The 23,825-nt window shown below is 42.8% G+C and overlaps 1 protein-coding gene across 2 annotated transcripts in view; it reads right to left on the reverse strand.

Annotated features, from left to right (window-relative positions):
• Positions 1–23,825, reverse strand: part of LOC115462635 (BTB/POZ domain-containing protein KCTD8-like) — a 417,331-nt gene that overhangs the window by 244,483 nt on the left and 149,023 nt on the right. Inside the window, exon 2 of one of the 2 annotated variants that reach the window (XM_030192629.1) lies at positions 23,501–23,524. The exons of the other annotated variant lie outside the window; for it this stretch is intronic. Within the exon in view, the coding sequence (XP_030048489.1) occupies positions 23,501–23,524 (24 nt within the window). The remainder of the gene's footprint in view (positions 1–23,500; positions 23,525–23,825) is intronic. 2 annotated transcript variants of the gene reach the window in all.

Below are 23,825 nucleotides of genomic sequence, written 5' to 3' on the forward strand. Positions count from 1 at the left end.
CCATAGGTACTGAATGGGCTTCCTCTCATTTGCCACACGGGAATCATTATGCGGCTTAGTAAAAGAAGCCCTATGTCATTCTTTGGTTGTAGAGAAAACTGGACAAGACAATGTACTAAAATTGTTATATGTATATAAATATATAAAACTTGTTTTATGAAGATTAATAATGATTATAAGGAAATACAAAATAATTTGGCTGATTACTTACAGGTTACAACTCTTGCCCAATTATGTTCTGTCACAAACGAAGAGATGCTAAGCTCTCAGAATGCCAAAAATACATTGGGATGGAAATTTGGTCCTAAAAAGTAAAGCGTAGGGGCTGTAAATATCAGTTGAAAATTTGAAACTTATCAATTCTACCTTAAAATGCAAGATTAGCATTTATAAATTTTAGGTTAGCAACAACCATCACAATGTATGTTTTTTTATTTTTATAAAACTAATTTGAATATAGTCAAGCTGATAATCAGCAAGCCAACGAATGGAAAACATAACCAGAAAACTTAGGGGGTATTTTACTAAGGCACCCCAGCGTTTTAGTGTGTGCTAATGATTAGCATGTGCTACACATTAGAGACGCCAATTGGAATATATGTCTCTAGCATTTAGCGCATGCTTATTTTTAGCATGTGCTAGAAATACTAGCATGCCTTTATAAAAGGACCCTTATATCCAGATATTGAGCAGAACGTTTCTCCTAAATTTAACTATAGGACGACCCTTGTACCCTGACCGGACTTAAGCAAATATCTTTATCCATCCACACCTCCAGCCCTGCCTCTTCTAATACTGGTAAACTTTGTGTGCCTAACAACTTACCTGCACCCTGCACAAACTGCCTCTGCTGGGCAGGGGAGTGAGATTCAAACCCTAAGATTCCCACAGTTATCCTGACAAACCTGTTGAATATCAATCTGTGGCTATTATAACTGCTACAAAGAAGCTATATTTTATTTTTGTTACATTTGTACCCCACGCTTTCCCACTCATGGCGGCAGGCAATAGAGGGTTAAGTGACTTGCCCAGAGTCACAAGGAGCTGCCTGTGCCGGGAATCAAACTCAGTTCCTCAGTTCCCCAGAACCAAAGTCCACCACCCTAACCACTAGGCCACTCCTCCACTATTGCTGCTGAAGATCTATTCTATGTTGAAAACCATGTTGAAAAGAAAATGTGTTTCAATTTTCTGTAAAAGATTGGGTAGGGATGGGATGTCTGTTGGAATGTAATTGTATTTTGCATGCATTGCCTGTCACCTATTATTTCTCTGTGATTACTCTGTGACCTCTGATGTGAATTACTTAGAGAGGTCACACAGCTATGCAACTTCCTGTGGGGGTTAGATGCAGCAGATGCAGCACATGGAGCACATGGAGCTCATGTTCTCTCCTAACCTGAGAGGATCTATGGTGGTGTGAGCATCCATTACCATCTAAGCACATGGAAGGAGCTGATAATACAAATGTATAGTAATATGTATATATAAGCCTGTCTGATTATAATCTAACTACAAACTGTGAGTAAACAGATGTTTTGTTACTTCAACTTTAAAGTGACTCAGCAGTGAATTATTCAGGGGTGAATGAGAGAGAGATGAAGAAAGAAATTAACATTTCTAAAGCTGAAGCTGTGTGTACTAAAATCTGCTAATTATTTACTACAAATAATCCAACAAAAGGGTTATGGGCCCAGGGCTCAGGAATTGAAAAAGAAGAGAAATATTACCAGGCAGAAAAAAAAAAGGCCACATTTTTCTCTTAAGTTTTAAAGGAAAGATTCAGTCTGTCTCTCTCTCCCCCCACACAGCAGACAGAAGGCTAAGAAAATGGCTGAGGGAGAAAATTCACCATTGTTCTACTCTCTCAAGGTGCCTAAATTAACTGAGTTTAATTATCGGCAGTGGGAACTAAGATTCATATGTCTCCTTCGAGCAAAAAGATTAAATATATGCTTAGACCAAGACAGAACAGCTGAAAATATGGCTGAATGGGACAATGCAAACTATTATGTGAAGTGCATGCTTTTGGAAGCTCTCTCAGAGAAACAAGCCATATTAGTGGAGGGAAAAGATACACCAAAGGACATTTTATATAAACTGAGAACTATGTATGCAACTACATATGCAAAGCAGCAACCAATTTGGCTGGCAGAGTTGAATGAAACCAAATTAAGGGATAAAAGTAAATGTAATGATCACATTATGCATCTTATGTCTTCATTTCAAAAGCTAGAACTTTCTGGAATTCCCATGTGTGATGCATTGAAAAGAGCATTTCTTTTTACCTCACTATCAAAGAAGTTTGATGTTTTTAGGTCTGTAAATGAGGCCATTGAAGGGCAATCTTTTGAACAGGCAACATCAAAGCTAAGGCAGGAATGCATAATAAATGATTCTGAGGAGATGTGTTCTCAAAGTCAGTCAGAGAGAAATGAAACAAATTTCTTGGCAAAGAACAGAGGAAGGCGGAGCTATGGGAAAACTCCACCCAAGGGCAAGCTGATTTGCTACTTATGTGGAAAGGAGGGACATGTATCTAAATGGTGTAAGGAAACACAAAACACTCCCTCTAGCTCACCTAAGCCAATGGAACTAAAGAATTTTCAAACCAGGAAATGTATGAAGGACAAAGATAAACACAAGGGCTTTCTAATGGCAGAAAAATCTTTGACTATGGTAAATAATAATTCAAATGAAAGTACTTGGATTTTGGATTCAGGGAGCACATGCCATTTAACCAATTGTAAGAATTTCTTTCAGGAAATGTGTCCAGAGGAAGGTATTCTTAAAACTGCAAACGCAGGGACTGCTAAGATCCAAGCAAAAGGTATTGGATTCTTAAAATGCAAAGTGTCTAATGAAGTTAAAGAAATTCCTGTAAGTGATGTCTTGTATATTCCCCAAGCAGTTTGCAATATGCTTAGTGTATCTACATTAGATAAGAAGGGATTTGTGATTCATTTTGAAAACAGTAAGTGCACAATCTCTAAAAATGATGAAGTGTATGCTGAAGCTTTTATGCATAATGATGTTTATAAGCTGAACATTTCAGGTGAAGCCTCACATATGGCGCAAGTAAGGAAGAATGCTGGTAAAATGGAGAAATGCATAGACTGTGTTACTCAAAAAGGTGTGAGACCCTCATTTCCTGCATACACAGGAAATAGGAGTAATAACATTTCTAAAGCTGAAGCTGTGTGTACTAAAATCTGCTAATTATTTACTACAAATAATCCAACAATGTCAACAACATAACCCATGTGGTTGCATGTCATTACATGAAAATGCAGACACAGCAAACTGGAAGAACCCGAGGCTAGCCAAAAGATCCACGACAGGAGATATAGCTTAATATCACTTTATTCATGGTCCATGTTTCGGCGGCACCACCTGCCTGCCTCAGGAGTCACAATCAAACTCTCTATAGCAAGGAAGGTATACAAAATGCTGGTATAACAGACTCTTATGAAACATAGAAAAGCAAGGAGATAAACAAAGTGACTGTCTTCGGGATGCTCTGTTTGACCAGATTATCTCCTTGTTTGATTGAGTCCCCTGAGGCAAGCGGGTGGTGCCGCCGAAACAAGGACCGTGTCGGGTCCTTCTACTAGTACTGTGAATAAAGTGATATTAAGCTACATGTCCTGTGGTGGATTGTCTTTTGGTCAGCCTCTATTTTCTTTTGTTTAACGAAAATGAGCAGAAACAAATTTTGGGGTTCTTTTAGCAAGCTGCGCTAAAAAGTGCTAGCGTGTGGGTTTGTCATGCATTGTGGCCACTTCTAGCATGGCAATAAAATGGCCACGTGCCATATTTTTGTAATGGCCACATGCTAATTTCCCCATTAGCGCGTGGCCATTACCACAGCAGCTCTTACCGCCACCTATTTAGGAGGCAGTAAGGGCTCCAGCACTACTCCCATGCTAATTGGGTAGCGCACAGTATCGTGCCCACGCTAACCAATTATCACAAACACACACCTATGGGCATGCCTCCCACGCTGTAAAATGAAAAATATTTTCCAGTGTGGGATTAGGGTGCGCTAAGCAGAAAATGCTGAGTCGTCCCGTGGTGCTGCTCTTTTAACACACAGGGCCCGCATTAAGCCTACCGCGTCTTAGTAAAAGGGCCCCTTTATGTTTTCTTGTTTGCTGATAATTGTTTACACTATTTATAAAGAGGGTGCAACACTTTGGAAAAAAATGTGCATTCTTTTCAAATAGTGTATGTGCAAATTAGTATGTGCCTGCATGCACTATCAGGAAAGAGAGTGCACTCTTTCTGAAACAGTGTGCCCTTTTTTTCAAATATTTCACACTTTTAACAATATAGCCCCCCAAAATGAAAATGAAGACTTAATGGAAACAAAACAAAACATGTTGCAAATAACATGGAAATTTTTTAAAAAATTAAAATTCTTGGGATGCCCATCCCTAAAATTTTGCTAGCTCACCTTCAATAAAAGAAGAGCATCTCACTTTTTAGAAGATACATATGGAATAGCTCGATATCAAAATCTTCCCCAATAAAATTTAGCTTATAACAAATGTATGTAACAAGCAGAAAAATTTAACTAGTAAATTCAGGGCCTCTTTTACCAACCTGCAGTAAAAGGGGCCCTGCAGTAGCGTCGGCACATGGATTTTCCGCGTGCTGAGTTCCCTTTTACCGCAGCAGGTAAAAGGCTGAAAAAAGGAAACGGCTGTGCAGTAAATGCACATTTGCCATGCAGCCATTTCTGGGGGCAGCCCTTACCGCCACCTATTTAGGAGGCGATAAGAGCTCCTGCACTAACCCATCGGTAACTGAGCAGTGCATGGCGCTGCCCGATTATTGTCATGCTGGAAATGCCACACGTTGGGGGCAGCACCACCACCGGCTCCTGCGGTACGTTGGCAGTAGTGCAAGATTGGTACTCGACAATGCCATGGTAGTTCTGCCACAACGTTGTAAAAAGGACCCTTAGCCTATAAGATATTATCTATGTCTACATTTCATTTTATTATCTGTTGTCCTTTACTTGATTGTGTAAGTTATTTTGTAAGCCACCTAGTATTGCTTAGAATAGGATATAAATGATTAAAATAAAATACATTTCATGCCTATCTACTGATATTCAGCAGAATTTAACCAGACAGTGCTGCTGCACATATGGTCAAAGCTTAGCCAGAGGTAGTACTTCACCGTTTAGTGGCAATATTCACATTGCTAACCAGTTAATGAAGTGGTAAACTGAGGACAGCAAATAGGTCGTCTTGACTTTAGTCACTGAGCTAACTAGGCATCAGCACTGAATATTGGCCCATGCACAGTTAACTTCGTGGTACGTCCTGAATTTACTTTCCCCCTGAATTTACTTTCTGGGTATGTCCTGAATTTACTTTCCCTCTGAATTTACAATTCCCCCTGAATATACTTTCCATCTCCCTCCCCTCCACTCCAAAGGGATCATAAGCCCTCCCTCTGGGCCTTCCTTTAGTATTGTTGGTGGTATATGGGTCCAGTGGGCAGGAGGGATGCCCACTCGCTCCAGTCTTTCATGGCTGTAGCTTGACATGGCTGCTGCAACCTCTAAACCTCTAGTCTCAAGGTATTAGCACTAGTATCACAAGACTGCCACTAGAGGTCATGGCAGCCATTTTCAGGCAAGAGCGAGTCGGCATTGTTCCTGCCAGTTGGACCCATATACCACCAATGAAACTAAAGGTAGACCTGGAAAAGTCATATAAGGGTCACTGTCAGGTTCATTTTCAAAAGAGAAGGATGCCCATCTTTCGAGACAAATTGGATGATGGGTGTCCTTCTCACAGGGTCATCCAAATCAGTATAATCAAAAGCCAATTTTGGACGTCCTCAACTGCTTTCCGTCACAGGAATGGCCAAAGTTCAAGGGGGCGTATCGGAAGCGTAATGAAGGCGGGACTTGAGCGTGCCTAACACATGGACATCCTCAATCCATAATAGAAAAAAGGGTGTCCCTGACGAGCACTTGGACGACTTTACCTGGTCCTGTTTTTCTTGCGACAAATGCACAAAAAGGTGGTCAAAATGACCAGATAACCACCAAAGAGAATCGGGGATGACCTCCCCTTACTCCCCCAGTGGTCACTAACCCCCTTCCACCCTCAAAAAACATCTTTAAAAATATTTTTTGCCAGCCTCAGATGTCATACTCAGGTCCATCACAGCAGTATGCAGGTCCCTGGAGCAGTTTTAGTGCTTGATCTAGAATACAAAAAAATACATCTCTTTAGACAATTATGACGTCATTGAGTACCGCTAATTTTGGTGCCAACATATAAAAAAGAGTGACTAACACTAGCTCTGTTTACTTTCTCTGATCCGGGTTCACACTTGCGATTAGATGATACACAAGAGGTAAGGCTCCTTCTTGCTTTCTTTATGTCCCCTTCTAAAACTTAACCGAAGTCCGGTACTTTCCCATTAAATCTAGAAATAACTTAAAGATATTGTTGCTATAGCTTTGTTATAGTTTTTCTGTAAATGACAGAAAAATACTGTTAACACAGCGTCGCCATAGCGCTGCTGCAGGCAAAGACAGCAGCGGTTACATAATATAGCTATTTTAAGCGGTTGTATAATATAGTTATTTTACGTGAATATAAGGCTAGACAGCAGTGGCTACATAACGTGGAGGGGCATAATTGAACATCGCCAGCAAAATAGATCGCTGGCGATCTATTTTGGCGGCGGCGCAACAGCTGGCTGGAACCGTATTTTCAAAAAAGATGGCCGGCCATCTTTTTTTCGATAATACGGTTTAGCCCGGCCAAATGCCAGAGTTCGCTGGGGTTGAGATCACCGGTTTTGTTTTTCAGCGATAATGGAAAAACTGCCAGCCATCTTAAACCTGGCGAAATCCAAGGCATTTGATCATGGGAGGAGCCAGGATTCGTAGTGCACTGGCCCCCCTGACATGCCAGGACATCAAATGGGCACCCTAGGGGTCAGTGCGGTGGACTTCAGAAAAAGCTCCCACATGCATAGCCCCCCAACTCCCCCCCCCCAAACCCACTACCCACAAATGTACAACACTACCGTAGCTCTTAGGGGTGAAGGGGGCAACTACAGGTGGGTACAGTGGGTTTTGGAGGCCTCCCATTTACCAGCACAAGTGTTACAGGTAGGGGGGATGGGCCTGGGCCCGCCTGCCTTAAGTGCACTGCGGTACCCACTAAAAGTGCTCCAGGGACCTGCATACATGCAGGCCTCTAGGACTTGTTGCTGCTGTACAACCTTGGCACACCAGTTGACACCTGAAGACTAATCTCTTTGGAAAAAGTCCTTTATTTCAATAAGCACGTTTACTCACAGTTAACTGCAGATCAGAGGTTATGCCCCACTGGCAAAGAGTCTCCCTGGTACTGAGATTAGCAGTAGGTCAGAGCAAGCAGAATGGTGTACAATGCCCTCTTTCAGCAACATTCAAGGTAATAACTAAGTTTTCTAACGTGGGTAACACATGAAAGAGATCTAAAAGTGGCTGACAAAAATGGCCACTACCTCATGGACTACCGGAAACAAAACTGGACACACTGAGGGGCATAATCGAACGAAAACGTCTATCTCCATGGGCGTTTATCTCCAAGAACGTGTCCGTGAAGGGGCGGACCGAACCGTATTTTGGGAAAAAATAGACGTCCATGTTTTATTCGACAATTTGTGAACTGGGCGTTTTTGTTTTTCAGCGATAATGGAAAATGAAAGCGCCCAGCGCAAAAACGAATAAATCCAAGGCACTTGTTCGTGGGAGGGGCCAGGAGTCGTAGTGCACTGGTCCCCCTCACATGCCAGGACACCAACCGGGCACCCTAGAGGGCACTTTTACAAAAACAAAAAAAAAGGTAAAAGAGCTCGCAGGTGCATAGCACCCTTCCCTTGTGTGTTGAGCCCCCCAAATCCCCCTCAAAACCCACCACCCACAAGTCTACACCATTACTATAGCCCTAAGGGGTGAAGGGGGGCACCTACATGTGGGTACAGTGGGTTTGGGGGGCGGTGTGGAGGGCTCCCATTTACCAGCACAAGTGTAACAGGTGGAGGGGATGGGCCTGGGTCTACCTGCCTGACGTCCACTGCACCCCCTAATAACTCTCCAGTGACCTGCATACTGCTGCCAGGGAGGTGGGTATGACATTTGAGGGTGAACATAAAAAGTTGTGAAACGGCATATTTTTGTGGTGGGAGGGGGTTTGTGACCACTGGGGGAGTCAGGGGAGGTCATCCCCGACTCCCTCCAGTGGTCATCTGGTCGTTTAGGGCACTTTTTGGGGCCCTATTCGTGGAAAAACAGGGTCCAGGAAAAGTGCCCTAAATTCTCGCTAAAAACGCATATTTTTTTTACATTATCGGCGAAAGGCGCCTATCTCTGATCGGACGATAACCACGCCCCAGTTCCGCCTTCACCACGCCTTTGACACGCCCCCATCAACTTTGTCTGCATCCGCGACGGAGTGCAGTTGAAAACGTCCAAATTCGGCTCTCCATTATACCGATTTATTCGTTTTTGTGAGATAAACGTCTATCTCCCGATTTGGGTCGCAATATAGGCGTTTTTCTTTTTCAATTATAAGCTGGACTGTGACCCAGTTAGCAGGGGGAAAAGCACCATGGGAGTAGAGCCCACTACCCTACACCCACCACAATGCATTGCTGATGTGACTCTGCAGTGCACCTAACAGAAAAGGTGTCACACTCACCTAAGAGCCACATCACAACCAAGGAAAGGCTGTCAGAGAATAGAACACATTCTGCTGTCATGGAAGTGAGTACGGCATTTGAGGCTGGCATACAGGCTGGCAAAAAAGGTTTTTAGTTTTATTATTTTAGTGTGGGAGGGGGTTGGTGAACACTGGGGGAGTATGGGGAGGTCATCCCCGATTCCTTCCGGTGGTCATCTGGTCAGTTGGGGCACCTTTCTTGGTCTTGAAAATTAAAGGACCAAGTAAACCCGGCGAAATACTGCTGAACGCCGTTTTTTTTCCATTATCTGAGAAAGTCGGCCATCCGGTAGCCACACCCATGCCCGCCCATGTCCCGCCTTCGCTACGCCGCCGACACGCCCCTTGACCTTTCACCGGCGAGGTGACGGAAAAGCGGCGATGCTGTCAAAAAAGCCGATTTCGATTATACCGATTTTGCCGCTTTTGCGAGATCGCTTGCCGTCTCCCGATTTATGGCCAGCGATCACTTTCGAAAATAAGCTTGATAGCCACTTTATGCAGACATTTTCTTTATCTGCCTAATCTACATTCAAATAATATATAATTTTCTATGTACATTTCCCTGCTTAGAATTTTAAGAAGTTGATCAAACAGACGCTGCAGCACAACTACAAGATCTATCTAAAATGATAGCAGGGATGGGACGACTTCCCTATGAAGAAAGACTAAGGAGGCTAGGGCTATACAGCTTGGAGAAGAGACGGCTGAGGGGAGACATGATAGAGGTATATAAAATAATGAGTGGAGTGGAACAGGTGGATGTGAAGCGTCTGTTCACGCTTTCCAAAAATACTAGGACTAGGGGGCATGCAATGCAACTACAGTATAGTAAATTTAAAACAAATCGGAGAAAATGTTTCTTCACCCAACGTGTAATTAAACTCTGGAATTCGTTGCCGGAGAAAGTGGTGAAGGCGGTTAGCTTAGCAGAGTTTAAAAAGGGGTTGGACGGATTCCTAAAGGACAAGTCCATAAACCGCTACTAAACGGACTTGGAAAAATCCAAAATTCCAGGAATAACATGTAAAGAATGTTTGTACGTTTGGGAAGCTTGCCAGGTGCCCTTGGCCTAGATTGGCCGCTGTCGTGGACAGGATGCTGGGCTCGATGGACCCTTGGTCTTTTCCCAGTATGGCATTACTTATGTACTTATGTTATCTTTGAGAGACGAGTGAGTTGATCTTTCATTCACTTTTCTTTATTCTTAGTGGCGTTAGAAAGATAGATACCAAAATTTTCTGTCTGGATTTCAAACATCTCATTATTTCAGATTACTAACCCAAATAGAACAGTTCCCTTTTCTTAACATGGCTTGTTTGGTATTACATCACATTACAAATTCTAGAATCATTAAATCATTACAACATATACAAACTTGTAAGCTCTTTTGAGCAGACTGTCCTTTTGTTAAACTGTACAGCGCTGCGTAACCCTAGTAGTGCTCTAGAAATGTTGAGTAGTAGTAGTAGTAAACAATTTTTTTTCTGTTCGGATATCAAACATTTTACCCAACTAGCACAGTCTCCTTTTTTACATGTATGTATATACTTATTTTTTAGAAACAAGATTTGTCACATTAGATGGTGAAAGATATAAGAATTGACTTTTCTGATGGTGAAAAGGTAACAATGGATCTCTTAAAATTTATCCCTATGTCTATAATATATTACATTTATGTTTGTACCAATTTCTTCACATTTTTCACAGTGATTATAATTATTTATGTATGATTTATCCTATTGTACATTTTTACAGTGATTATAGTTACTTATGTATGTTTTATCTAATGGCTACCATTGTACATTTATTCACAAATTTGTACATAATTTTAATATTCATTCATGGCAATTTACGCTTCATTGCTCTCAACTCTCATGTTCATGATAATATTATTTTTATGATAACGGTATTTACATCTGTAATTCATTTTTATTCCTTTTTACATATCATTGTCTTCGGCTTATTTTTTCAAATTATTTATGATTATTTGTGTATGCTTTATTTCAATGATTATGGCTATTATCGTGCTATCATCCAATTTTATGTCTTGTTTCTCATTGTTATTATTTTTATCAACATATTCTCAGCTATAAGTACATGACAATCATCTTGCACTTACGTTATTCCGTTACTCATGAGATTTTATGTTTATTGACCATGGTTTTAAATGTATCACCATAAAATTTGAAGACATTTCTATTTCATCGCTCATGGCTAATAATGGATTATCATCCAACTTCGCATCTCTAAGTCAATTAAATATGACTATACATGTTTGATCCTCTATGTGAATTTTATGCCCACTTACAGTCTTTATATGACATTTTTACACGATATTCCTTAAGTCAATCGATCCCTTATATATGAGAATGTTATGCTAACTTACTGTCTTTATATGATACTTTTATTTGATGTTTTATATGGTTTCTTTATATGACACTTTTATATGATGTTTATATGTTGTTTCTCGATAGACTCCTGATGCAGGCCTAATAGGCCAAAACACAGCTGTGTCGAGTCTTGCTCATCGACCATCCCATTGTACTTTTTATCTTTGTTTTTATTTTGTCTACTGACCATTAAAATTGATTTTTAACTGGATTTTTACTTGAAGCGCCGTCCTTTTTATTTATTTATTACTTTTTAGTCATCTTCGCTGTTTTGTTTCTGTTGACGTTTTTTTGCGAAGACTTGTTTCTTCTGTTTTTTGCATTGAAAAAATGTGAAAGCATGTTTCACCAATGCAAATAGTTATAAAATCACTGCTGATTTCCCCTGAAACAGTAATTTCATATCTCCTCTTGTTTTCAAAATTTGCTTTGGATAGTGCAAGAAATGCTGTATAAAGGAATATTGTTTAAAGTAAAAAATAATCAAACACTAAAATTAAAAACTCCAACTCTAACAGTAAATCAATGCAACCCTGTAATTTGCACTTTGGAAAAAAGTACTTTCTAATTCTGCATATAACTGTGAATTTATTTCTCAGATTGGTTGTGATTGGTCAGATAAACTGTCTACCTCTTTTTCCATATATACAATAGGTGTTCCAGAATCTGATATAAATTATACTTCCACCTCAGTACAAGACAGTATATTGCTAATAGGATGGAAATAGTATGCAAGATCATTGGCTGTTTAAGTAGGGAAAGGAATGTCCAAGTCAGAATGTTCATAATGTGCAGTATACAAAAGGTTTGATGAATGTGGAGTCTTTTGTAAAATTCATATAAGGCTGTGGGTAAAATACCTGTATTTGGTGGCACATATGGAGGGGCATTTTCGATATGATGTGTAAATCCAATTTTGGACATTTTGAGGAAAATGTTCAAAAATCAAGTGGCGAACAGAAAAACATCTGTCTTTTAATTTTGAAAATGGTCATTTGCTAGATGTATTTGTGCTCAGTGAATCTATCATTTTGGACCGGGGCTTAGGTACGTGGGGCCACGGGGGCCTGGGCCCCCATAGATTTGGCCCTGGACCCCCTGCCGATGACCCTCTTGACCCCCCCTTCCCGCCGCCAACCTGCCGTCGCCGTCTGCTACCTTTGCTAGCAGGGGACCCCAACCCCCGCCAGCCGAGGTCCTCTTCTTCCTTCGTTCTCTTTCTGAGTCTGATATCCTGCACATACAACGTGCAGAACATCAGACTCACAGAAACAGAGCGAAGCCCTGCAGATTGCAAGGCTTCATTCTGTTTCTATGAGTCTGATGTCCTGCACATACAACGTGCAGAACGTCAGACTCAGATACAGAACGAAGGAAGAAGAGGACCTCGGCTGGCGGGGGTTGGGGTCCCCCGCCAGCAAAGGTCGGCGATGGCAACGGCAGGGGAGAGTTGGCGGCGGGAGGGGGGGTCGAGAGGGTCGTCGACAGGGGGGGTCAAAGTTGTTGTTGGTGGTGGCGGCAGCTGCGGCGGGGGGGGGGGGGGTCGGCATTGGCGGGGGGGTTGGCAATGGTGGGGGGGGGGGGGTCGGTGGCACTGGGGGGGCTAAAATGTGCCCCCTCACCTCGGGCTCTGGACCCTACTCCCGCCGAAGTCTGACTACGCCCCTGTTTTGGACTACTAAAAAAAAACATCCAAGGCAAAAATGCACAAAAACCAGCCATTGGGATGTATGGGGAGGGGGGGGGGGGGAGCATCATTCTTAGTAGACTGGCCACACAGACATCCCAGCAGAGTAATGGAGCTCACTAGGGGGCACTGCAGTGGACTTCACATAAAAGGTCCCAGGTACAGTCCTTTGCACATACAAAGCCATGAGTGATACCACTCTTTTTTTTAATTATTTTTGTGAAATGGATGTAGTACTATAGAGCTCATTTTAGAAACAGACAAACATCCAAAAAGCAGCTCAAAGTGGCAACTGGACCTCTTTTTTTGCCAAAACTTCTAAATAGCTATTTTTGAAACTAATTTTAAGATGTTTTCTATGCAGTTTGTCCAAATCACAAGGGGGGTTTGTTGGGGGCAGGATTTGGGTATTCACAAAACTTGGACATTTTTCTGCCATAATGGAACAAAACAAAAATGTCCAGGGCTAAAAATTAGACGTTTTCCTCTAGACCTGTTTCAAAAAGATGCCCTAAATGACCAAGGGCACCTTTTACAAAGCAGTGCTACTGATTAGTATGTGCTGAATGTGAAGAAGCCTATTCAACTCCTATGAGCTTCTTCACATTCAGTGCACGCTATTTGGTAGCACCACTTTGTAAAAGGAGCTCCAAATGACCACTGGAGGGAATAAGGCATGACTCCCTTACTTTCCCAGTAGTCACTGACCCCCTCCCACCCACCCCCACCCCCGCCAAGATGTGAAATAAACAGTACATACCAGCCTCTATGACAGCTTCAGATGTTATGACCAGTCCTATTAGAGCAGCAAGCAGGTCCCTGGAGTAGCTTAGCGGTCGGTGCAGTGCACCGTAGAGAAGGGGACCCAGGCCCATATCCCATTCTAACTGGTACACTTGTGGTGTAAAGAATGAGCCCTCCAAAACCCACCAAAAAACCTACTGTACCCAAATATAGGTGACACCTGCACCTAATGGTCAGCAGGGGCGTAGCTAGGTGGAGCCACGGGGGCATGGGCCCCCCGTAGATTTAGCCCTGGCCCCCTGCTTTCACCCCCCTACCTCCGACCCCCCCCCCCCCCGCCACCGTCAGGTACTTTTGCTGGCTGGGATCCCCAACCCCCACCAGCCGAAGTCCTCTTCAGCACCAGATCAGCGAATGCGCCGGACTCGGAGACTAGCGCTGAATGGGACTTCGGCTGGCGTGGGTTGGGGACCCCCGCCAACAAAGGTACCGGGTGGTGGTGGGGTAGGGTTGGCACTTGGTGGTGGCAGGAGGGGGGTTGAAAGGGACAGGGGAGGGGTGGCGGTACCGGGGGGGGGGGGGGGGGTCAAAAGTGGCTAAAATGTGCCCTCTCACCTCAGGCTTTGGACCCCCCTCCCACCGAAGTCTGGCTACGCCCCTGATGGTCAGTGCAGCGGGTTGCAGACCTGGGAAACCAGGTTCAATTCCTGCTACTGCCTGATAGTCAGCAGTGAGTTGAGATCCTGGGGAACTAGGCTCAATTCCTTCTGCAGCTCCATGTGACCCTGGGCAAGTAACTTTGCCCTCCATTGCCCAGGTACCATATTCTACTTAGATTGTGAGCCCAGTAGGGACAGTGCCAGTACCTGTAAAGAAAATGTAAACTGCTTAGGTCTAGGCAGTATACAAATATTGAAAATAAATTATATGACATTATTCTCTTGATTGATACTTGGGCTAGTAATACATTTTAAAAATTGAATAAACAGAAGACTAAAAATCAATTCCATATAAGTTTTAAATTGTCTACAGGAGAGATTTTGCAAATTGAAAATAAATCAAAGGTTCTGTGAATGATCCTAGACTCTGGATTAATGTTTTAAGCTCAAATTAATTTTAAAAAATTGTTTTTAGGCTACGGCAATTACGAGCAATACAATCTTCCTTAATTGTACAAGCTTTCCAATTATTTCCCAAGCAATTTTTTACCTTATTTAGATTATAGTAATGCACTATATAGTGGACTCATAGTGAAATTTGTAAAAAAAAAAACAAAAAAATGCAGTTTCTTCAGAACACTGCACTTAGATTGATTTGTAGGGTGAACAGATTTGAGAGAATCTTTCCTTTTATGAAAGGTTTTCACTGGTTGCCTGTGAACCTTAGCATAGAATTTAAAATCACCTGTCTGACTTTTAAATCGTTGTGAGGGCAAAATGCAGATAGCACTAGCTTTCATAGTAACCTTCTAAGTAAATTAATGGATTCTCATAGTTCATGTAATCTGATATTGGCTTTTTTCCTCTTTGAAGAGAATTACTTTGAGGAAATACTTGGAATAATCCTTTAGTTATCATAGGGGCGTATGCTTGCCCGATGCACGCCAATTCTGAGTTACCGCCTGGCTATCGTGTGTGCCGGGCAGTAATTTCATTTTTGGCATGCGGTGCTACCGGGCGGTAAAATGCATTTGACACACGTAGACCTTTACTGCCCGGTTAACGCGTGAGACCTTACCGCTAAGTCAATAGCTGACGGTAGGGTCTCAAACCCAAAATGGATGTGCATCAATTTTCATTTTGAAGCACATCCATTTTCAGTCAAAATTTAAAACAGGCATTTTTACAGGTGCGCTAAAAAATGCATCTACGCCCATCCAAAACACACACTTCCACTACCGCAGGCCATTTTTCAGTGCACCTCAGTAAAAAGACCCCATAGTGCACAAATATGGAACAGCTTTCCTCTTCATCTTAGAAAATGTAGTTCTTATTTTCTTTTTCACAAAAATTAAACCCACATTTGTTTACTAAGGGGTTATTTTATAAAGCAGCTGTAAACACAACTGTGTGCTTCCCACCAGGGGCGTAGCTACATGGGGCCACGGGGTCATGGACCCCCACAGATTACGCCCTGGTCCCCTCTACATTTGACCCCCCCCCCCGCCGCGCCACCGCATCAGGTACCTTGTTTGCTGGTGGGGGTCCCCAAACCCCGCCAGCCGAAGAGTCTTCTTCAGCGCCGGTCAACTCCAGCGCCTTCATTGTGTGATCATCTGTTTCTGACGCCTTACGTCCTGCACCATGCATGTAGCCCTGTGCAGGACGTAAGGTGTCAGAAACAGATGATCACACAACAAAGGCGCCAGAGTCGACCGGCGCTGAAGAAGACTCTTCGGCTGGCGGGGATTGGGGACCCCCGCCAGCAAACAAGGTACCTGATGCGGCGGCGGGGCAGGGGACGGGCGGGTGGCGGTGGTGGGGGGGGGTTTGCGGTTGCGGTGGTGGGGGAGGCGGCTAAACAGTGCCCCCCACCTCAGGCTCTGGCCCCCCCTTCCGCCGAGGTCTGGCTACGCCCCTGCTTCCCACATACTACTACTACTTAACATTTCTAAAGCGCTACTAGGGTTACGCAGCGCTGTACAATTTTAACATGTCAAAATGCACTACCGGAGGGCGCACTCAGGCACCCTGCAGTAGTTCAGGCATCTGTGCATGTTTCCTCAGTGCCTACCGCCAGTGGTGTGTTTTGGGGGGGGGGGGAGAGAACAGGCATGCCCAGTGCTAAACGGTTAGCACAGCTACACTGCTGCACGCCAAATTAGTATCTGGTTACAGCATGAGTCCTTTCCGCCTACTAAATAGGCGTCGGTAAAGGCTCACATGCTAATGACCATGCACTAATTTGTAAATTAGCGTCTGGCCATTAATAGAAAAAAATAGAAATGCGGCCATTTTACAGCTGCGCTAAAAGAGGCCTCAGATTGCATGGTCACTTTTAGCGCAGATTAGTAAAATGGCCCTAAGTATGATATAACTAATCTTTTCTGGCCATTATGTGGCCTCTTTTGTAATTCTCTCAGTTGTTGAGATGTTATCTTATTGTTATCTATATTCTGTTGGGGAAAAATGCAGAATACAAGTAACGATATGGTATTAGTTTTTGGCACATTTTCTTGGTGTTTTGTTCTGCACCAGGCATTTATTTTCCTTCTACAGATGTGCTTTTACAGTGTTGAGTTACCATATGTTTAAGTTTTCATTGAGACATCTAGTGTTGCTTGAATTGACCCCCTGAGGCAGGTGTTAGTTATGCCAAAACATGGCCAGTGTTGGGTCTTCAATAAAGCACATTTGCTCCATTCTTGAGAGACCTTTGTACTTTTTTCTGGACTGCTTGTACTATGTACTTGACCCTCATCATTGTATGATGCTATAACATTTTAACATGCACAAATTGATTATATGTTAATTCATAGGTTTAAGTATATAAATCAATTTTAAACACACTAATTAAGGCACCCAGATAAACCAAATGTGCTAATGAATGCACATACCTAAATATTTCCATTGTATCTTACAGTTAAACACAATTTAATCATTATGTAACATAATAAAATCAAAAGAAAGCCAAAATTAACCACTATTTTCCCAAGTAGTCATATTAGAAAATTTTAAATTACAGCATGTGGTTTTATACAGTAAATTTGACTGAGATAGCAATCTCAAATAAATATTGAATATTTAAAATATCTGTAATGACTACCTAGTGACTGGTTACTAGTATTAAATATGAACATAACAATAGCCATACTTGTCACCTCTCGTTTAGACTACTGCAATCTGCTTCTTGCTGGCCTCCCACTTAGTCACCTCTCCCCTCTCCAGTCGGTTCAAAACTCTGCTGCCCGTCTCATCTTCTGCCAGGGTCGCTTTACTCATACTACCCCTCTCCTCAAGACCCTTCACTGGCTCCCTATCCGTTTTCGCATCCTGTTCAAACTTCTTCTACTAACCTATAAATGTATTCACTCTGCTGCTCCCCAGTACCTCTCCACACTCGTCCTTCCCTACACCCCTTCCCGTGCACTCCGCTCCATGGATAAATCCTTCTTATCTGTTCCCTTCTCCACTACTGCCAACTCCAGACTTCGTGCCTTCTGTCTCGCTGCACCCTACGCCTGGAATAAACTTCCTGAGCCCCTACGTCTTGCCCCATCCTTGGCCACCTTTAAATCTAGACTGAAAGCCCACCTCTTTAACATTGCTTTTGACTCGTAACCACTCGCCTCCACCTACCCTCCTCTCTTCCTTCCCGTTCACATTAATTGATTTGATTTGCTTACTTTATTTATTTTTTGTCTATTAGACTGTAAGCTCTTTGAGCAGGGACTGTCTTTCTTCTATGTTTGTGCAGCGCTGCGTATGCCTTGTAGCGCTATAGAAATGCTAAATAGTAGTAGTAGTAGTAGTAGAGTTATACCAAAGGTCCATCTAGCCCAGTATCCTGCTTCCAAAAGTGGCCAATTCAGGATACAAGCACCTGCAGAATCCCAAATTGTAGCAGCATTCCATGCTACCAGTCCCAGGGCAAGCAGTGGCTTCCCCCATGTCCATCTCAATAACAGACTATGGACTTTTCCTCCAGAAACGTATCTAAACCTTTTAAAAACCCAGATAAGCTGACTGCTGTTTATTGAGATTGAGTTGAAACCAGGATAATTCCTATCTTGTTTGACTGACAGAATTTTCAGATTTTCTTCATGTTGGATGAAGAATTTCATCTAATACAATGATATGAAAAAGTTTTTCCCTTCTCCTGATTTCACCTATTATTGCAGATGTCACAATGGATGGTTTCTGATCTTAAAACAAAATGTAATATTAGACAAAAGGAACCTGAATAATCACATAATACAGTTTTTAAATTATTGCTTCATTTATTTAAGGAGCAAGGTTACCCAACAATCATATCACCCAAGTGAAAAACTAAGTGGCCCCTAAACTTGATAACTGGTTGCACCACCTTTAGCAGCAATAATTGCAACAAAACGCTTCCTATAGTCTTTCACATCACATGGAATCTTAGCCCACTCCTCTTTGCAGAACTGCTTTAATTCAGGCATATTTGTAGGTTTTCATGCATGAATTGCTCATTTCAGGTCCTTCTACAGTATCTCTACTGGGTTCAAATCAAGACTTTGATTAGGCCAGACTCACTTTAATTTCCCCTCAACCATTCAAATGCAGACTTGCTTATGTGTTTTGGATCATTGTCTTGCTCCATAATCCAATTAAACTTCAGCTTCAGCTCATGGACACAGGGGCGTATCTGCGTGGGGCCACAGGGGCCTGGGCCCCCGCAGATTTCGCCCTGGCCCCCCTCCCCGCCGTCAACCCTCCCCCGCTGCTTACTTTTGCTGGCGCCGAGGTCCGACCCGCAATCTCCGTTTTTCGTCTTCCTCCGTGGCCATGCTTCCAGGAAGTAACGCTGCAGTGCTGATTCGTTGAATCCAGTTCGGCGTCTGACGTCAGACGTCGAACTGGAGTCAACGAATCAGCACTGCAGCGTTACTTCCTGGAAGCATGGCCACGGAGGAAGACGAAAAACGGAGATTGCGGGTCGGGACCTCGGCGCCAGCAAAAGTAAGCAGCGGGGGAGGGTTGACGGCGGGGAGGGGGTGGAGAGAGGCGGCGGCGGCGGCGGGGGGGGGGAGGGAGGCAAAAATGTGCCCCCCCTCTCTGGCTCTGGCCCCCCCTACCGCCGGATTCGAGATACGCCCCTGCATGGACAGATAAGAATTTTCTGCTATGGTGTAGAATTCATGGTTCCTTCAATAATGGCAAGTTTTCTAGGTCCTGAGGCAGCAAAACATCCCCACACCATCATACTACCACCAACATATTTGACTGTTTTTACAATATTCTTACTGTGGAATGCTATATTTGCATCATTCTAGACATATTGGGACCTGTGTTGTCTAAAGGGTTCCACTTTTATTTATTTATTTATTTATTTATTTATTGGGATTTATTAACCGCCTTTATGAAGAGATTCACTCAAGGCGGTGTACAGCAGGTACAGTTTAACATAAAACTTACAATTTTGTTAACAGCATAACAATTGTAAAATAACCAATAATAAACATAAATACAATAAAAGAGGTAAACTTGAAAACAGTAAATTGAAACCTAATAATAGAACTACCGTGAAACAGTATCAAAAATATACACATTTAACAGCCCTAAAATTCAAATACCAGAGATATAATACAATGTTAGCATAATACTAATGATACACCTACATTAGAACATTCAACTAACATAGATATGATGCTAGACATTTTCTACAATACGGCTAACCATATAGCTGAGGGACCAAGAGCAGATATATGATGGGAACAAGATGCATGGTACAGAGTCAGTTGGGATAATTTGATGGTTAACTAAACTCCAGGCAAGTTCATTGTATAGTTAAGCAAGAGATAAGGAACTGATCTAAGTTACAGTATTTGTAGCGAGCTAGTCCAGGTGCAGAATGGGTGTATAGTCAGTCACCCTATGTATTAAAGGCTTGGGAGAAGAGCCAGGCTTTCACCTGCTTCCTGAAGTAGAGGTAGTCTCGTGTTATACGTGGGGGCTGCTCCTGAAAAGGCTCACTGGCAGGTATCACATCGTACAATTTCTTTTGACAAAAGTACAGATGGTGACAATCCTTGACTTCTGACTCATCTATCCATAGAAATTTATCAGAAAAGGTTTGGGCTTCATCCAGATGTGTTTCTGCAAATGTGAGATGAGCATTGATATTAAATGTTGGATAGCAAAAGTTTCCAAGAATCCCATTTTTGTCCAGTTTCTTTTTTATTGCAGAGTCATGAAAACTGACTTATCAGAGGATAGAGAGCTCTGCAGTTCTTTGGGTGTTCTTCTGTGGAGTTTTGTGACTTCCCAGATGAGTTGTCGCTGCACCCTTGGAGTATTTTTGGCAGGCTGGCCACTCCTGGTAAGATTCACCACTGTTCCAAGTAACATAGTAACATAGTAGATGACGGCAGCAAAAGACCTGCATGGTCCATCCAGACTGTCCAACAAGATAAACTCATATGTGTATACCTTACCTTGATTTGTACCTGCCTTTTTCAGGGCAAAGACCGTACAAGTCTGCCCAGCAGTATTTCCCGCCTACCAACCACCAGTCCCGCCTCCCATCACCGGCTCTGGCACAGACCGTATAAGTCTGCCCTCCACTATCATCGCCTCCCAACCACAACCTCTCTTCCCCCACCTGCTCCGCCACCCAATTTTGGCTAAGCTTCTGAGGATCCATTCCTACTGCACAGGATTCCTTTATGCACATCCCACGCATGTTTGAATTCCGTTACCGTTTTCATCTCCACCACCTCCCGCGGGAGGGCATTCCAAGCATCCACCACCCTCTCCGTGAAAAAATACTTCCTGACATCTTTTTTGAGTCTGCCCCCCTTCAATCTCATTTCATGTCCTCTCGTTCTACCGCCTTCCCATCTCCGGAAAAGATTTTTTTGCGGATTAATACCTTTCAAGTATTTGAACGTCTGTATCATATCACCCCTGTTCCTCCTTTCCTCCAGGGTATACATGTTCAGGTCAGCAAGTCTCTGCTCATACGTCTTGGAACGCAAATCCCATACCATTCTCGTAGCTTTTCTTTGCACCGCTTCCATTTTTTTAACATCCTTCGCAAGGTACGGCCTCCAAAACTGAACACAATACTCCAGGTGGGGCCTCACCAATGACTTGTACAGGGGCATCAACACTTCCTTTCTTCTGCTGATCACACTTCTCTCTATACAGCCTAGCAACCTTCTCGCTACGGCCACCGCCTTGTCACACTGTTTCGTCGTCTTCAGATCCTCGGATACTATCACCCCAAGATCCCTCTCCCCCTCAGTACCTATCAGACTCTCACCGCCTAACACATAAGTCTCTCGTGGGTTTCTACTCCCTAAATGCATCACTTTGCATTTCTTTGCATTGAATTTTAATTGCCAAACCTTAGACCATTCTTCTAGCTTCCTCAGATCCCTTTTCATGCTTTCCACTCCCTCCCGGGTATCCACTCTGTTGCAAATCTTAGTATCATCCGCAAATAGGCAAACTTTACCTTCTAACCCTTCTCCATTTGTAAATAATGGCTCTCATTGGTTCAGTGGAGTCCCGGAACTTTAGAAATAGCTTTGTAACCTATTCCAGACTAATATATTTCAACAACAATGTTTCTGATCTCTTCTGAAATTTCCTTAGATCGTGGCACATTGTTTTTGAAGAAACTTTGTGGTGACTACTTTAATTTCATGGTAAGGTTCAATATTATGGGGTCCTTTTACTAAGGTGCACTGAAAAATGGGCTGCGGTAGTATAGGTGTGTGTTTTGGGTGCGTACAGAAACATTTTTCAGCGCACCTGTAAAAAATGTCTTTTTTTATTTTGACCGAAAATGGACGTGCGGCAAAATGAAAATTGGCACGCATCCATTCTGACTGTGAGACCTTACCACCAGCCATTGACTTAGTGGTAAAGACTCATGCGGTAACCAGGCGGTAATTGTCTACTTGCGCCCAAATGCTGATTACCGCCCATGCTCCAGAAAATAAAAATATTTTTGGATGCGAGTATCGTACATGCGCCAATATTGAAATTACCACATGGGCTATGCAGTAGCCGGGCGGTAACTCAGAATTGGCGCATGTTGGGCACGTGTAGGCGCTTACGCAGATTAGTAAAAGGGCCCCATAGTGAGGTTTAGATTCAACATGACTAGCTACAATCAAGCCTGGCTGTGTTCAGTCAGCTGAATCTAATTATTAATTAAATTTGGGCAACTGATTGATTGAGAAGAGTGCAGTTATTTTACAAACACTTCACTGCATTTTCAGGTAGACCTTTTTTACCACGTTAAGGGGGAGATTCTATATATGGCGTCTAATAAATACATGCAGAAAACAGTGCTGACTAAGCATATTCTATAAGTGGCACCTAGATTTAGGTGTAGTATATGAATTATGCTTAGTTGATATCCCAGTGCCTAAAACTATGCGCATCCATTTACGCCAATAGTACGTAAGTACAAAAGTATTTCCCATACTGGGACAGACCGAAGGTCCATCAAGCCCAGCATCCTGTTTCCAACAGTGGCCAATCCAGGTCACAAGTACCTGGCAAGATCCCAAAACAGTACAATATATTTTATGCTGCTTATTCTAGAAATACTGTCAAACTTCTGCGGCGTTAATCTACTAATGATATCACATGTACAATACAAAAAGTAGTAGAATTTAAGGCAAAACTGCCCAACAACTTCAAAATAGGTTTCTCTGGGAAAGTCTCATATGGTCACCGGGGTTACTTTCATTTCACCAATAAGGTGAACCCCTATTTTGTGACAAATTTAATCATAGACCAACCCCCAACCTTCCTCAATGCGTGGTCAAATATTTGTTAATTATTCTGAAAAGATTTTTTTAATTATTTCTAATTTTTAATTATTAATTTTCTTTGTTTCTTTTGCTAGCTATATTGCTGCAACACTTCATAAATTCCACACTTTACATCTCTTATCCGGCAATGTCCATTATGGTGGCTATACCAATCATTCAGTGCTAGCAGAGGTAACTGTACAACACTTATCCGCTTGTCTGGGTGTAACTGCAACCCTGACAGGTGCCTGTTTCGCTGTTATAGCTTTATCAAGGGATAATCTCACACCGGACAGTCTCTCAAACTCCTTGTAAGCCTCCATGCTGGTGATTTTGCTGTATAGTTGAAACTGGTTGGAGGAGTGGAGGGTTTTTTTATGCACAGAAGAGAGTAGCATTTTATTGCTAATTTAAAAGTGGGGGGAAAGGGGGTTATGATGTGCAGAAATGTCACTTTGATTTGCCCCCCCCCCACCCCACCGATACCTAGCTGGCTCCCCTGTTGCCACCCCAAATATTTCTGTCTAGATTCGCTACTGCCCCAAAGAGGCAGATCAGATGATAGAAGGCTGCTTAGGCACTTAGGGAGAGGGAATTGTTAGCAGGAAAAAGGTGGTGATTGTGGCTCTAGATCAATGCTTCTCAATTCTCTCCAGTTGAGTTTTCAGGATTACCACTCTGAATATATATGCGATAGATTTGGGTCACCAATATATGCAATTTAATCTCATATATATTTATTGTTGTTCCTGTAAACAAAGCTGGCTGTGTATGCCTCCTGGAGAGGGTTGAAAAGCACT

This window comes from Microcaecilia unicolor, chromosome 2, assembly GCF_901765095.1.
Source record: "Microcaecilia unicolor chromosome 2, aMicUni1.1, whole genome shotgun sequence".
Taxonomy (NCBI): Eukaryota; Metazoa; Chordata; class Amphibia; order Gymnophiona; family Siphonopidae; genus Microcaecilia; species Microcaecilia unicolor.